Raw genomic sequence first — 13,147 nt, forward strand, 5'->3', positions numbered from 1 at the left:
GCCGCGAGTGTTGTGCGCAACATGGCGGCGCCCAGGGAGGCTGAGGACGCCGGCGGCCGGTGAGAAGCTTCGTGCGACCCGAGCGCGCAGCGTGCGGTCCCTCCGCTCGGTGTTCCCCGCGCTCAGGGCTCGCGCGGTCGTCCTCCCAGGCCCCCGCGCGATGTGGAGGAGCTGCCTCCGGCTGCGGGGCGGGGGTCGCCACCTCCTGAACAGCCCCCGGGGTGGCCTCACCGCCTCCGAGGGGCCGGGGCCAAAACCCCCGGCCCACGCCCGGGCCTACGCGCCCCCAGCAGGTGAGGGAGGCCAGGGCGGAGCAGGCTGAGGAGTCGGCCGTACAGGGTCACAGGTCGGAAGGGAAGCCCCGGCAAGGGCAGGGACCGCCCCAGAGCGCACGCGCGTCGTTTTCTTTAGCACGTGTGGCTTTCTTCTCTTCCATTAGGAAAGCAGAAGTCATCCTTGTTTTCAGGCGGGGAAATTCGGGTTCTGGGTCGGGATTGCCCCAAGGGAGCAGAGCAAACTCTAAGAGGTTTGCGGGGTAAAGGCCGGTCTGCCGGGCTGCTTTCTGTGTCCCCGCCACCCGGCACCGAAGGGACCTGGAGCCCAGGCTTTCAGTCTTCCGTCCCGGCCGCCGTCTCCGCAGCTGTCCTGACCCTTCCTCCTACTGCCCTCCCACGACCCCTGCCATCTACTAAGGAATTAATGCCCCGTGCCTTCTTTCTCCCCTTCCGACTCAGATGAGGCTTAGGAGAAGGTAGTGGCTCTTTCGTTGCTTCTGGGGAGAGGTTTTAGGGGTAGGAGTGGGAGTGACGCCTTTGAGTGAAGATAGTAAAGCTGTCCTTCCAGTCACTCAGTATTGATGTGCTGAGGGCGGAAGGCACCGTTGTCTTCAAGAGAGATGTAGCCTCTACATAGGTGATGTTCAGTGTCGAGTGCAGAAGGTTATAACACCCTGGTTAAACAATAGCCTAGGGGCTTCCCTGGTGGCGTAGTGATCGAGGGTCCTCCTGCCGATGCAGGGGACACGGGTTCGTGCCCCGGTCCGGGAGGATCCCACATGCCGCGGAGCAGCTGGACCCGTGAGCCATGGCCGCTGGGCCTGCACGTCCGGAGCCTGTTCTCCGCAGCGGGAGAGGCCACAGCAGTGAGAGGCCCGCCTACCGCAACAAACAAACAAACAAACAAGAAAAACAATAGCCTATATGCTGTGTGAGTGAGGTACAAAGAAGCACCTATTCCTACCTTGGGGGTTTTGAGGGTCTAGAAAGGGTCTTGGGTGAAAGAACGTTTAAGCTGAGTCTTGACAGACGAGAAGGAGCTTGGTGTAGAGCAGGGAGAGTGGAACGCGGGTGGCTGGAACACGTCCAGAGGTGGCAGTGGGTGAGGGAGCTCGCTGTGACACTGCCTGCTTTAGGAAATCTAGAGCTCCACAGGCAGCTTGGCATCGTGGCAGAAGCACATACCTGAGGTCTGATGCCGCTGAACCAGGAGCTGTGTGATCTTAGGCATGTGACTGCTTCGTTTGGACATCATTTTCCTCTGTGAGTTGAAGAGCTAGGTTGTCTCTGAGCGCCCTTCTGTTCCATAATTTCATACAAATGGGGAAGAGGAATGGATGTAGCAGGGAGCAGAGATCGCACCTGTCAGGGCCCAGGTGAAGGGCCTGGAGGTGATCCATGAAGAGCCAGTAAAGGGGAAGAAGGAAGGGCATCTGTGACCGTGTGAGTTATGATAAGAAATGTACACATTTGGTCATTTTCTTGTACTGGCATATGTCTCCTAAAACCCTTGTAGCTTACTAAGTAATGAGAGCTATGGGAGAATCTTTTGTTAAGATAGTCGGTCTTCTGTCCTAAAAGAGCTCCAGAGTGATAAAGGTGAAAGGAGGGCCTTATTACTCATGACAAGCCCCTTTCAACCACACCTGAGTGTATGTTAACAAGGTGAGTTTTTCCTTAGGGAAAGCCCCTAAGGATGGCGGCTGATTACCAGGGGAACCAAACGCACTTGATTAGAGGGTTGGAAGTTTCAGCCCCACCCCCTGACCTCTGGGAAAGGGAGAGGGACTGGAGATTAAATGGAGGTTGATCACTAATTACCTGTGATTTAATCAATCATGCCTGTGTAATGAAGCCTCCATAAAACCCCTGAGCTATGGGGTTTGGAGAGCTTCAAGGTTGGGGAACATGTGGAGGTGCAGGGAGGGTGCCCAGAGAGAGCATGGAAACTCGGCACCCTTTCCTCCATACCTTGCCCCACGCATCTCCTCCATCTGCCTGTCCCCGAGTTGTATCCTTTTGTAGTAAACTGGTACTCTAGTAAGTAAACTGTTCTCCTAAGTTCCGTCAGCTGCTCTAGCAAGCTAATCTTGCAGGACATTACTCTTGTAGGACTGAGTCCTTAATCTATGGGATCCAGCGCTGTCTCCAGGTGGGTGGTGTCAGAATCGAGTCAATTGTAGGACACTCAGCTGGTGTCTCAGAGTTGATCAGTGATCCGAGCGGTAGGGATCCCTAACCCTAACTGCCCCCGCTCCACGTTTGGAGCATAGTATCTGTGTGAGCGTGTAAAGGAAAACGGGAGCGTTGTTTTTCCTTTACAGCACCCCAGGGAGGCAGCACCCGAGTGAAGGGGACACGTTCGGGAATTCCCTTAAGTGTCCTTAATCAGAGGTTCATCCAGTTGGTGGGTGCCACTTGCCATCATGGTGGCACTGACCTGCCCCTCTTCCTTTCTACTGCAGACTTGCTAGCTTCGGCTCTTAGTAGGTAGTCAAACGTGGAGGAAGATAAGAGTGGGTGAAAGAGTGCCGAGCAGTGGGCCGGGGCGTCTCGCACCGACCTGAGCGCTCTGCTTTTCCGGCCTGAGTGTCTGTGCGTCTTTGGAGGAGTGGAAGGTTAAACCCACGTGGGGGCTTCTCCGTGAAGACTTGGAGAGGCAAGTAGATTGAACTTGGCTCCTTAGGGACCGCTGTGCCATTGAAGGTTGTCAGAAGGCGAGGAGGGGGTTAGGAGAGGGTTGCCGGGCTGTGTGGCGTCCAGCCCCGTACCAGCCGTTGGAGCCGTCAGCCGCTTAGAGGGGAAGGTGTTCGGAGAGGCTGCCTGTCCAGCTGAGGACGACACTGGTGAGGGCAAGGCTGGGGGTCTCCTCTGTTTACAAGTTGTCTGTCGCCTGCACAAGTGGTTTAGCTTCTCAGTCTCTGCCCTGTCTTCAGAGGCTGCTTGTGCTGGGTTGAGGCAGATGCTGTAGATAAGGAGGCCGCCTGCCACCTGTTTTTGTTAATAAAGGTTTATTGGAACCCAGCCCTGCTCATTCACTGACATGCATCTAAGGCTGCTTTCACCACAGTGCAGAGTTGGCTGGTTGCACCAGAGACTGGATGGCCTGCAAAGCCTAAAATACTTTATTTGGCTCTTAGCAGAAGTTTGCCAACCCCTGCTCTGGATGCTAGGGCAATTTGGAAAAAAAGGTGTGTTTAGTCATTTTGCCCATTTATATTAATTTATGTGGTAGATACATTTGGCCTGAAGAAATTTTAAACAGCTTTATTGAGATATGATGCACTTACAGTTCACTCACTTAAAGTGTACAATTCAGTGGGTTTTAGTATACTCAAAGGGATTGTGCAGCCATCGATTCTAGAACATTCTTATCATCCCAAAGAATCCCTGTACCCTTTAGCTACCACTCTCCGAGCACCCCCTCAATCCCTCCAGGCCTAGACAACCACTACTTTATTCTCTGTATCTGTAGATTTCCTTAGTTTGGATATTTCATATAAATGGAATGTGGGTTTTTTTGACTGGCTTTTTTTCATTCAGCATGTTTTCAAGGTTTATCCAAGGGGTAGCATGTGTCACCATTCCATTCTTTTTCACAGCTGATAATATTCCACTGTAGGGACACACCGTGTCTTATTTATGCAGTCATCCATTGGTGAACATTTGGGTGGTTTCCATCTTTTGGCTGTTCTGAATGCCTCTGTAAACACTTGAGTACAGGTTTTTGTGTGGGCAAATGTTTTCATTTCTCACAGGCAGGTATCTGAGAGTAGAATTGCTGGATCAAATGGTACCTAACTTTCTGAGGAACTGCCACCCTGCTTTCCAAGGTGGCATTTCCACCAGCAACGTATGAATGTCCCAATTTCTCCATTTAGTTCTTTTTTTTTTTTTTTTTTTTTTTTTGCGGTACACGGGCCTCTCACTGCTGTGGCCTCTCCCGTTGCGGAGCACAGGCTCCGGATGCGCAGGCTCAGCGGCCATGGCTCACGGGCCCAGCCGCTCCGTGGCATGCGGGATCTTCCCGGACCGGGGCACGAACCCGTGTCCCCTGCATCGGCAGGCGGACTCTCAACCACTGCGCCACCAGGGAAGCCCGAAGGTCCCAATTTCTCAACCTCCTCCCCAACATCTGTCTTTTTGGTCATAGCCATCCTAGTGGGTGTGAAGTGGTGTCTCGGGACTTTGCTTTGCATTTCCCTGATGATGAATGATGTCAAACATCTTTTCGTGTGCTTTTTGGACACTTGGACATTTTCTTTGGAGAAATGTCTATTCAGATCCTTTGACCATTTCTTCGTTGGGTTATTTGTGTTTTTATTATTGAATTGCAAGAGTTCTTTATATAGCTGGCCTGAAGAATTCTGATACTTGAAAACGCTCCGTCACAGCCGCCCCCGGATTATGGGTAGAGGGACCCCAAGTCAGAATCTAGCTTTAAGGCTTAAGGCCCGCCAGGTGGCACTGTTTAGAAAGAGAAAGGTGTTGAGGCAGCTCTGGGAAGGCACGTCCTCTGTTCCTGGTGCACCGTGGTGTGTTGCAGTTCTGAGGCTTTGAGTCTTTCCAAAGCAAAGGCCAGCCCGGAAATTGAGGCCGGTAGAAAAATCACTCACTGGTCTGTGAAGCCTGGGACAGGAGGAGGAGTGTCCGGGGAAGTGACACAGAAAATCACCTGTTTCTTTATACGTATTGAAGCAGCCTCACAGGAGAAAGGGACCTAGTGGACATTAATTTCCAGTTCAGCACTCTTCACAGGAGCAGCTTGTTAATGTTCTCCGCTTATATAACCTGTTTCTTGTGGCTAGCTTTTAACATGCAATGCTTTTTCACATACCCATTTCTTTGTATCTACATAGTCCTTAAAATTGTCACTTAAAAGGCACCAAGTGTGGTTTTGCCACAAAAAGAGACGTTCTGTAAAGGGAGTGATTCATACTCAAAATAGACCCATTCTGTGTGATCCTACAAGACTAGCCTGTCTCCTGCCTGTAAGGATGGGGTTTCCATTGCTGGTAGCTCGCCCTCTATCACTGAGGATATGGGTGCTTCACAGGCTCCTAGTCTGATGACTTGTCTTATGAGACCCAAGACCTTGGAGGGTCCAGGGAGAAAACCTCCATCTTTTGACATTGTTGGGGAGCAGGGATCCCACCAAGTGAATTTTCCAGATCCCGGTGGTAGAATGCTCTGCCGCACTGGCAGGGTGGGTCCCTCCCCCAGGGATGAGTCAGCCTTCAGATCCCCCCACCCCCCACTTCCTGCCTGGTCTGGCTTTGGACTTGCTGCCCAGCCAGGCACTGGAGAACATGCTGGACACCGTCTGGGCACCCCGACTGAGGCCTGCAGAGAGACGCAGGGGCCTCCAGTCTCGTGTCGGCGGGGCTGCTGCCCCTAGCCTGTTACTCAGAAGCCACTGATCCATGTGGAGTGGGGAGACCCTTGGGTGCTGTGTGCAAGTCAGGCTGGTCAGTCAGCATCAGCAGTGATGGTACAAGCTCCTCCTGAGCTGTCTCCACAGCATTTTAAGCTGAGCTTTTGAAAAATCTTTCCAGCAGAAAGGAAGAGGTTCTATCAGAATGTCAGCATCACAGAGGGTGAAGGTGAGTGTGTGGAATTTTCACTGCCTCTTTTGTTTCTGTGAATGGGTGGAAACACTTTTCACCTCCAGCCAGCTCCTCGGTGAGCTTGGCCTATGCACTCCCGTCAGGTGTGTTTCTGTAAGCCACCCACCCCCCAGAAGGGACTCAGGGCGTCTTTGCACTGAATTAAGTAGCTAAATATAGGGGTGGTCACTCGATTCTGCTTATTAACCCCTGAGAGGTTTTCATCTGTTCTTTCAAGGTGGCTTTGAGATCAATCTGGACCACAGGAAGCTGAGGACTCCCCAAGCCAAGCTCTTCACCGTCCCCAGCGAGGCCCTGGCTGTCGCTGTGGCCACTGAGTGGGACTCCCAGCAGGACACCATCAAGACGTACACCATGCACCTGGTGATAGGCCGCAGCCCGAGGCTGCCACGGGCTTCGTGGGCAGAATTAGGGATCCTCTCCCGATTTCGATAGGGCCCTGGGGGCTGTGGGCACCCACCCCACCCCCACCCCCAGGACCTGGTTCCTCCCTGCGTCTCGGGACACAATCCTTCCCTGGCCGCCAGCTCTCTTATTTCCCTCTGGGGCAGCTGCTCCTTTGTTTTGTCAGCTCTGAGGGTCTGTGATGGTCTGGGTCACGTGCTGGTCATGGACATGCTGGTCATGCCCGCTGTCCATCTCCTCAGCAGCACGTAGCCAGCCTGGCCTCAGCTCGGTTCGCACTCAGCAGGGTTGGTGGCCTCCCTGAGAAGCTGGCCTCCCTGAGGCCCTAGAGGAGCAGCTGGGGGAGGGGCCCACTCGGTCACCTTGGGCAACTTGCTGCCCCTTGGGCAAGGTTCCCACCCTGAAAAGTGAGCGGTGGTCAGGACGGGACGAAACGATGCGTCGAGAGTCTGCGCTTCCCGGCACATGGACCCAGGCCCCAGTCAGGCTTCTCAGCCTCTCCACCCGCATGCCAGCTCCCCTGGAGTGTCCAGGGAACAGGGGACACGGGCTGCAGATGTAGCCTTCGGGTAGCTCAGCAGCCTGTGGGCCACAAGGCAGATCTGGAAAAACCGTCCTGTCCCTGGCTTGGCTGGCTTGGCTGGCTTGTCCCCTGCTTTCTGAGACATCGGGGAGTTGGTGGGTGAGCTTCTCAGCTAGATCCAGGAACGCCTCCACGTCACCTTCACTGGACCTGACCTCCCTGGGCCTGGGTTCCCACGTCTCTGTAATGGGTACAATAATAGTACCTCCTGGAAAGGGTTGTGGTGAAGATTGAATTAAACACCGCAGAGCCTGGTAGTACAGAGACTGAGACCTTGGGGGAGTTCATTGTTCCTGGGGCCTGGGCAGTGTCCTCGGGACTGGCTGTGCTGACGGGCTCTCTCTCTGCCTTTGATCCAGACCACACTGTGCAACACGTCTCTAGACAACCCGACCCAGCGAGACAAGGACCAGCTCATCTGGGCAGCCGCAAAGTTCCTGGACACTGACACCGTCTGGTAATGGACGTGTGGGCAGCCTCCCCGGGGCCTGAGCGAGTCTCTTAGGCTGTTTGCCCAGAGCCTTCTCAGTGGAGGAGAGGGCAGGCCCTTACCTCCTCAGCACTCAGATGCTCTGCAGACCCCGGGCCGGAGGGCGTGGGCTGCCCCAGGTTCGGGCCGGCCCTCTCCCACAGCCAGCAGCTGTCCCCTGGCCTGGAGCGGGACAGGCTGGTGGCCTCTGCAGCTCTCTCAGGCTCTAGGACCCAGGGGGTCACGTCCGGCCACCGCACGTTCTCATGTGGATCGCCTGCTCATCACTTGTCCGCTGGGTCACGGATGGCCCGACCTTGGCATCCAGCGGCTGGCGTCCTCGTCTGCATCCTCCCCACGCCCGGGTTCTTTAGCGGGTGGGTCGGGGGTGTTGACAGGAAGTGGAAGGAACAACTGAGCAGCCCTGTGTCTGCCGCTGGAATGCTCCGGCACCCGGGTACCTCCTGGATGGCACGTGAAATCGGCACTGGGGCGAGGGGACAGAGGTGCCCCTGCAGAGGCTGCTGGCACTGCTGTTGGAAAGTCTGCACCGTTTGTGTTAGGGACCGTTTGGTTACAGGGAACAGCACCCTTCCAGCCCAGCTCAGAGAAGGGGGGTTTTCTTGGAGACCATCCCAGTACTGAGAGCAGATGCGGGTGGGAGTCCCCTCCGCCCTGGGGGCCACTCCTCTCCCCTGGGCAGCCTCCTCCCCGCACCCTCGTGACCTCCCTGCCACTTCTGCTCGCACCAGCCTGGCCTCCCCAGCACCCCCTCAGGCTTCCGTCCCAGGAGGCCTTGCAGCTCAGCTCCCCTCAGCTGACCCTCATCTCTGTCTCTTGGTCAGAACAGTGGTGTGGCCTGGCATCGGTGGTGCCGGGCAGGGCCACTGGCGGCCACATCTATAGCTGGGAGGCAGGTGGGCAGACAGGCAGCTGGTCCGTGGCCGGGGCTCCGCCTCTTGGGAGGGGCTGGCAGGCAGGACGAGTGACTGAGCTTCTGGCACAGCATCCTGGGACCAAGGGGGTGTGGGTCTGGGGACAGTGTTAGTGTTGAGAGCAGCACCAGGGCAGCACTGCAGGCAGTGACCTGTCGATAACTGGGGATGTTCGGGACAGTGGGTCTCAAAGTCAAGCTCACGCAGAACCCCTGGAGGGCTTGTGAAGCTGCGGGTTGCTAGTCTCCACCCCCAGAGGGCGGGGCCTAAGGATGTGCATTTCCAGCAAGGTCCAGGGTGAGCCCTGGGCCACACTTTGAGAACCACTGCTTTGGGGGAAAGGTTTGGGGGCAGGGGTAGGGGGTGGAGAGGTCTTCTGCTGTTGTGTTTTGTGTATCTGTGTCTGTCGTTGGATGAGAGAATTGTACTTTTTTATTAATGGAGGTGCTTTTGCACTGAATTAGCTGCAGGGTGGAAGAACCAGAGACGCTGGTGGAGCTGCAGAGGAACGAGTGGGACCCAGTCATAGGCTGGGCCGAGAGGAGGTGAGCCGCTCAGCGCTGGGCAGGCCAGGGTCCAGGCCATGCTAGACAGCCGAGGCCCTGAGCTGGTCAACGTTCTGAGTTCAGAGCACCCAGGGGACTCGGGACAGGGCCACCTTGGGGGGAAATGCTGTTCAGTGCTTCTTCCCCCATTGACTGTGTGACCTTGGGCTAGTGACTTGATCTCTCTGAGCTTCCTTGTCTGTGAGTGGGGCTCATAATCCCTACCTCCCAGGGTGTCGGGAGGTGTACGCGAAGTAATGCGCCCTGCTTGGCACACACTGAATGCTCGCATTGGCGGATACCGTCCTGCTCGTTGTCACAGTTGCTGTACAGTCGTATACACAATCACAAAGCAGCGTGTGTGATCCTGACACATGGAGAAAAGTCTGGACAGGTGAACCTGTGGGTGGGAGGTTTCCAGGGATTGATGATACCCAGGGCTTTTCCTTAGCAGGAAGACTCTTGTGCAGAATTGAACAGACCATTGATACGGCACAGTTGATTCAGTTTCATTTCATTCCCAGGGGATTCGCAAAGGGCTCTGACCCTGTGCTCCCTTGACCACAGTATTTTGTAAGTGTGCGTACACGGAGTGGTTTTGGCATAGCGTTTTTTATCTGTACACATTTCCTGAGCGCCTGCGATGTGTCGGCATCCTTGGGTTTTGTAGTAAGAGGCATAACCAGTGTGCTGAAGGATCAGATAAAACCGAACGACTAGATGCCATGTGAGAACCGCAAAGATGCAATGCCATTTTGGAGCCCAGTGAAATGGAACAATAGTTTGGTGCCTGCAGGCCTTTGCTATGGTACAAAATTGTCAGCTTTTTGTGGCAGTTGAAATTTCTCACCCGTAGCAGATTACAGGAAAACGTGGCCACTTCCTGTGTTCCATTGGTACTATTGGAAATTTCAGAAAGACTGTTTCTAAACCAATGGGAAAAATCAGTGATATGTGAAAGGAAATTACAAAAATTGCTTTTATTCCATTGTTTTTTCTTGCATTTTATGTAGTTAAGATTGTTCTTGAAAATGTACCATTCTTGAAGCTAGCTCGTGTCCCAGACCAAAAACAGTGCCTTGTGTATGGTAGAGGCTTAATAAATGTGTGAAAAAATGATTGCCTGATACAGGACATACACAACTATTGTAAAGAAAACAATATTTAAAAGAAGTCTTTTATGGCTCACATGTGAAAACTTTTCTGCAAAGGTTTGAAACGCAGGCAGCCCATAGTTCTGATGGACGTTCAGGCCAATGAATTCGAATTTCAGGAGCTATAAGTGACCCCCTGCTTCCTGACTTGCAAACTGTGCCTCCATCCAGAGCTGTTTCTTGCCCTCTGCTCTTGGTGACAGAAGGTACTAGGTCAGGAGGCCACTGACTGCAGTGGCAGGTGCTGTCAGTATTCCCAGCTGGCCCCTGAAGGGGCACACGTGTGCTCAGCAGGCTGGGGCTCTGCTTCTGGGCAAAAGCTGGGCTGCACAGCAGGACAGACAGACATGCAGCCTCTCCCTTTTAGATATGGCGTGAAGATCGGCTCCTCCACCAGCATCACGGGGCCCAGCATCCCAGCCCGGACTCAGGAGGTGCTGGTCAGCCACCTGGCCTCTTACAACATGTGGGCCCTACAAGGTACGTGGTGCTTCCTGTTGGCCAGGGAGGACGGGCTGGGGCTGGAGGGCTGTCATGCTTACCTGTCCCCTGGTCCACGGGCCAGCAGGTTCACACCCTCCCTGGGGGACGTGGCTCTCCCCTCTTCAGGAGTCTCCATTCAAGTCTCCCTGGCCTGGCTCGGGTCACGGGGTGGAGCGCTCGCCCCGGTGGGCCGGGGCCCACCCCCGGCAGGAGCAGAGCACGCCTCGAGGAGTGCGGCCAAGGCTTCGCCCCCCGCCTGGTGACCGCCCTGTGTGGGGTGGGGGCCCCAGGTCCTGACCTGGCCGTGTCCCTGCAGGGATTGAGTTTGTGGTGAGCCAGCTCAAGTCCATGGTGCTGACCTTGGGCCTGATCGATGTGCACCTGACGGTGGAGCAGGCCGTGCTGCTGTCCCGCCTGGAGGAGGCCTTCCAGGTGAGGCGCAGCCCCAGGGCAGACTCCCCGAAGGGCACCCCGCCGTGTACACACGGAGCCCAGATGCTAAGGCCCGCAGAGGTGTTGTCACGTCACAACGGTAGCAAACCACGGCGGTGCTGCGCAGCCCTCCCTCACCGCCTCGCCGCCTCTTCTCAGCACCGTGTTGGGCGCGGGCTCTTGTTTCCCATCTTGCTCAGGAGGAATCCGAGGCGTGGGCGCCCCCTGAGATGATACCAGAGGCGGGTCTTGGAGCCCCCCCTCTGCAGGTGGAGGTTCAGGACAGTTCGGGCACAGCTGCAGGCTGGGCCCCTCAAGATGAGCGGGGGCCACGTGGGTGCTTCTGGAGGCTGAGCCTGCACACCCGGACGTGCGCACAGCGGGCCCTGGGGGCTGCTGGCTTGTGCACGTTTCGTTCAGGGGGCTCAATTAATAAGTCTTTGCTGCACTGCCGTTTGCGTTTTTTAACTCAGAATGATGGTGTTTTCCGCAGTGCCCTTGTCACTTCTCCAGCCTCAGAAGGTTAATTGCTGTTACAAGTTGGCTCCTAGCATGATGAAAACCCTTTTGTAATGACAGCATTTCCCAAGTTCGTCTAGTCATCCGCTCAGGAAAATGCCAGGGGATAAAACTGCTTCTGTGTTGTGAGAGGCCGGCTACTCTCTGGTGTGAGAAAGGGTTGGATGGGAAGAGGGTGATCTGGGCCTGGAGGCGGCAGCCAGGAAACCTGGTTTCCAGTCCGGGCTCTACTTTTGGCTGCGGGGTCCAAGCGGGGCCATGATTCCCTGAACCTCACATTCCACCCACCGCAAAACAGTTCTCTGAGAGTATAAAACGCCCTTCAGATGTTCTGGGCCACCTGAAATGCAGGTAGATCTTGAGTTCCTGGGTGGGGGGCCCACGCCTCTGGGCCGCTGGCCAGGGAGGGGCCCACAGGGTGGACTGGAGTCGCACTGACAGCCATGCACAGGACAGGGCTCCTCCTGGAGAGAGAGTCTGCAGCCCTGCCCGGTACAGACATGCCGGCCTCTGCTGTCCTGGCCTCCCCCAGGAGCCCGGCTGCAGCGACCATGTGGCCCTGGCTGGTTTATTCATTCCCCCCCACACACCGGGGCACTTGCAGCCCTGCCCAGCGAGGCAGCTCATGGAGGGTGACACTTTGCAGACTGCCTCACACCAGCCTCCCCGTGGGAAGGTCAGGCCCCTGGGGAGGATGCACGTGTGGCCGTACCCATGAGCACGGTGCCTGCTCTGCCCTCCCCCCCCCCACCGTGTTTTCTCACCTCTCGCTCCCCCTGCGTGTCTCTCATGTTCGGGCGGGATCAGAGCCTACTCTCCTCAGCTATGGGACATCGTGGCTCTGGCCGGTCACCCAGTGGCCTGTCCCGTCCTCCCCTCAGATCCAGAAGTGGGGCAACGTCGAGTGGGCCCACGACTACGAGCTGCAGGACCTGCAGGCGCGCACGGCCGCCGGCGCCCTCTTCGTGCACCTCTGCTCCGAGAGCTCGGCCGTCAAGCACAAGCTGCTGCAGGGGTGAGGCCAGGCCCCAAGCCATGCGGCTGGTGGAGGCCAGCTTGGGCCGAGGCAGGGGGCGTGGGTACGAGTGATTATATTGAATGATTCTTTGCCTCGAAGCGCATGGAGCCTCCACTCATTGCTCCGGTCACCTCTGGGTCCCCGAGGCCACCCTGCCTACCCATAGGGCACGTGCTGCTGGGCCGGACCCTCCCACCGGGGAGCTCTCAGTGGCCCTTAGCACCAAGGCTTTTGTTTTCCAGTTTTTAATCAGTCTTTTAAAACTGAGTCCCTCTTGGTCTGAGCCATCTGTTTCTGTTGGTTTGTTCCTACTGTTTTAGCAAAAATGATTTACTCTTAAAAATAGAAAGTAGGGTTTCCCTGGTGGCGCAGTGGTTACGAATCCACCTGCCAATGCAGGAGACACGGGTTCGAGCCCTGGTCCGGGAAGATCCCACATGCCGCGGAGCAACTAAGCCCATGCGCCACAGCTACTGAGCCTGCGCGCCTAGAGCCCTTGCTGCACAACAAGAGAAGCCACAGCAATGAGAAGCCCACGCACCGCAACGAAGAGTAGCCCCTGCTCGCCGCAACTAGAGAAAGCCCGCACACAGCAACAAAGACCCAACACAGCCAAAAATAAATATAAATAAATTTTAAAATATATATTTAAAAAATTAGAAAGTAAACAGTGTTTGTTGTTTCTGCGATAAAAGCCTGGGC

The 13,147-nt window shown here is 55.7% G+C and overlaps 1 protein-coding gene across 7 annotated transcripts; it reads left to right on the forward strand.

The window, feature by feature from the left end:
• On the forward strand, positions 1-13,084 carry ATPAF2 (ATP synthase mitochondrial F1 complex assembly factor 2). Of its 7 annotated transcripts, none has more exons than XM_081218094.1 (9): positions 1-293; positions 5,831-5,878; positions 6,120-6,265; positions 7,250-7,347; positions 8,759-8,839; positions 10,361-10,473; positions 10,793-10,908; positions 12,309-12,442; positions 12,845-13,084. In XM_081218094.1, exons 1-9 carry the CDS (start codon positions 161-163, stop codon positions 12,999-13,001), a joined length of 1,026 nt encoding a protein of 341 aa, XP_081074220.1. In that variant the 5' UTR covers positions 1-160; the 3' UTR covers positions 13,002-13,084. The 7 variants fall into 7 exon arrangements, with proteins under 7 accessions (XP_081074220.1, XP_081074221.1, XP_081074222.1 ...); XM_081218095.1 differs by having other exon boundaries at positions 5,834-5,878; XM_081218096.1 differs by lacking the exon at positions 5,831-5,878.
• The last annotated feature ends 63 nt before the right edge of the window (positions 13,085-13,147 follow it).

The sequence above is a fragment of the Mesoplodon bidens genome (genome assembly GCF_964165515.1).
Source record: "Mesoplodon bidens genome assembly, chromosome: 19".
In the NCBI taxonomy this organism is placed as follows: domain Eukaryota; kingdom Metazoa; phylum Chordata; class Mammalia; order Artiodactyla; family Ziphiidae; genus Mesoplodon; species Mesoplodon bidens.

What these genes read in the sequence shown, in the direction of transcription:
- ATPAF2 (XM_081218094.1), top strand. Translation starts at nt 161, where the DNA reads ATGTGGAGGAGCTGCCTCCGGCTGCGGGGCGGGGGTCGCCACCTCCTG. An exon ending in CAACATGTGGGCCCTACAAG is followed by an intron (nt 10,474 to 10,792) that starts GTACGTGGTGCT and finishes GTGTCCCTGCAG; the next exon opens with GGATTGAGTTTGTGGTGAGC. An exon ending in GCCTGGAGGAGGCCTTCCAG is followed by an intron (nt 10,909 to 12,308) that starts GTGAGGCGCAGC and finishes TCCTCCCCTCAG; the next exon opens with ATCCAGAAGTGGGGCAACGT.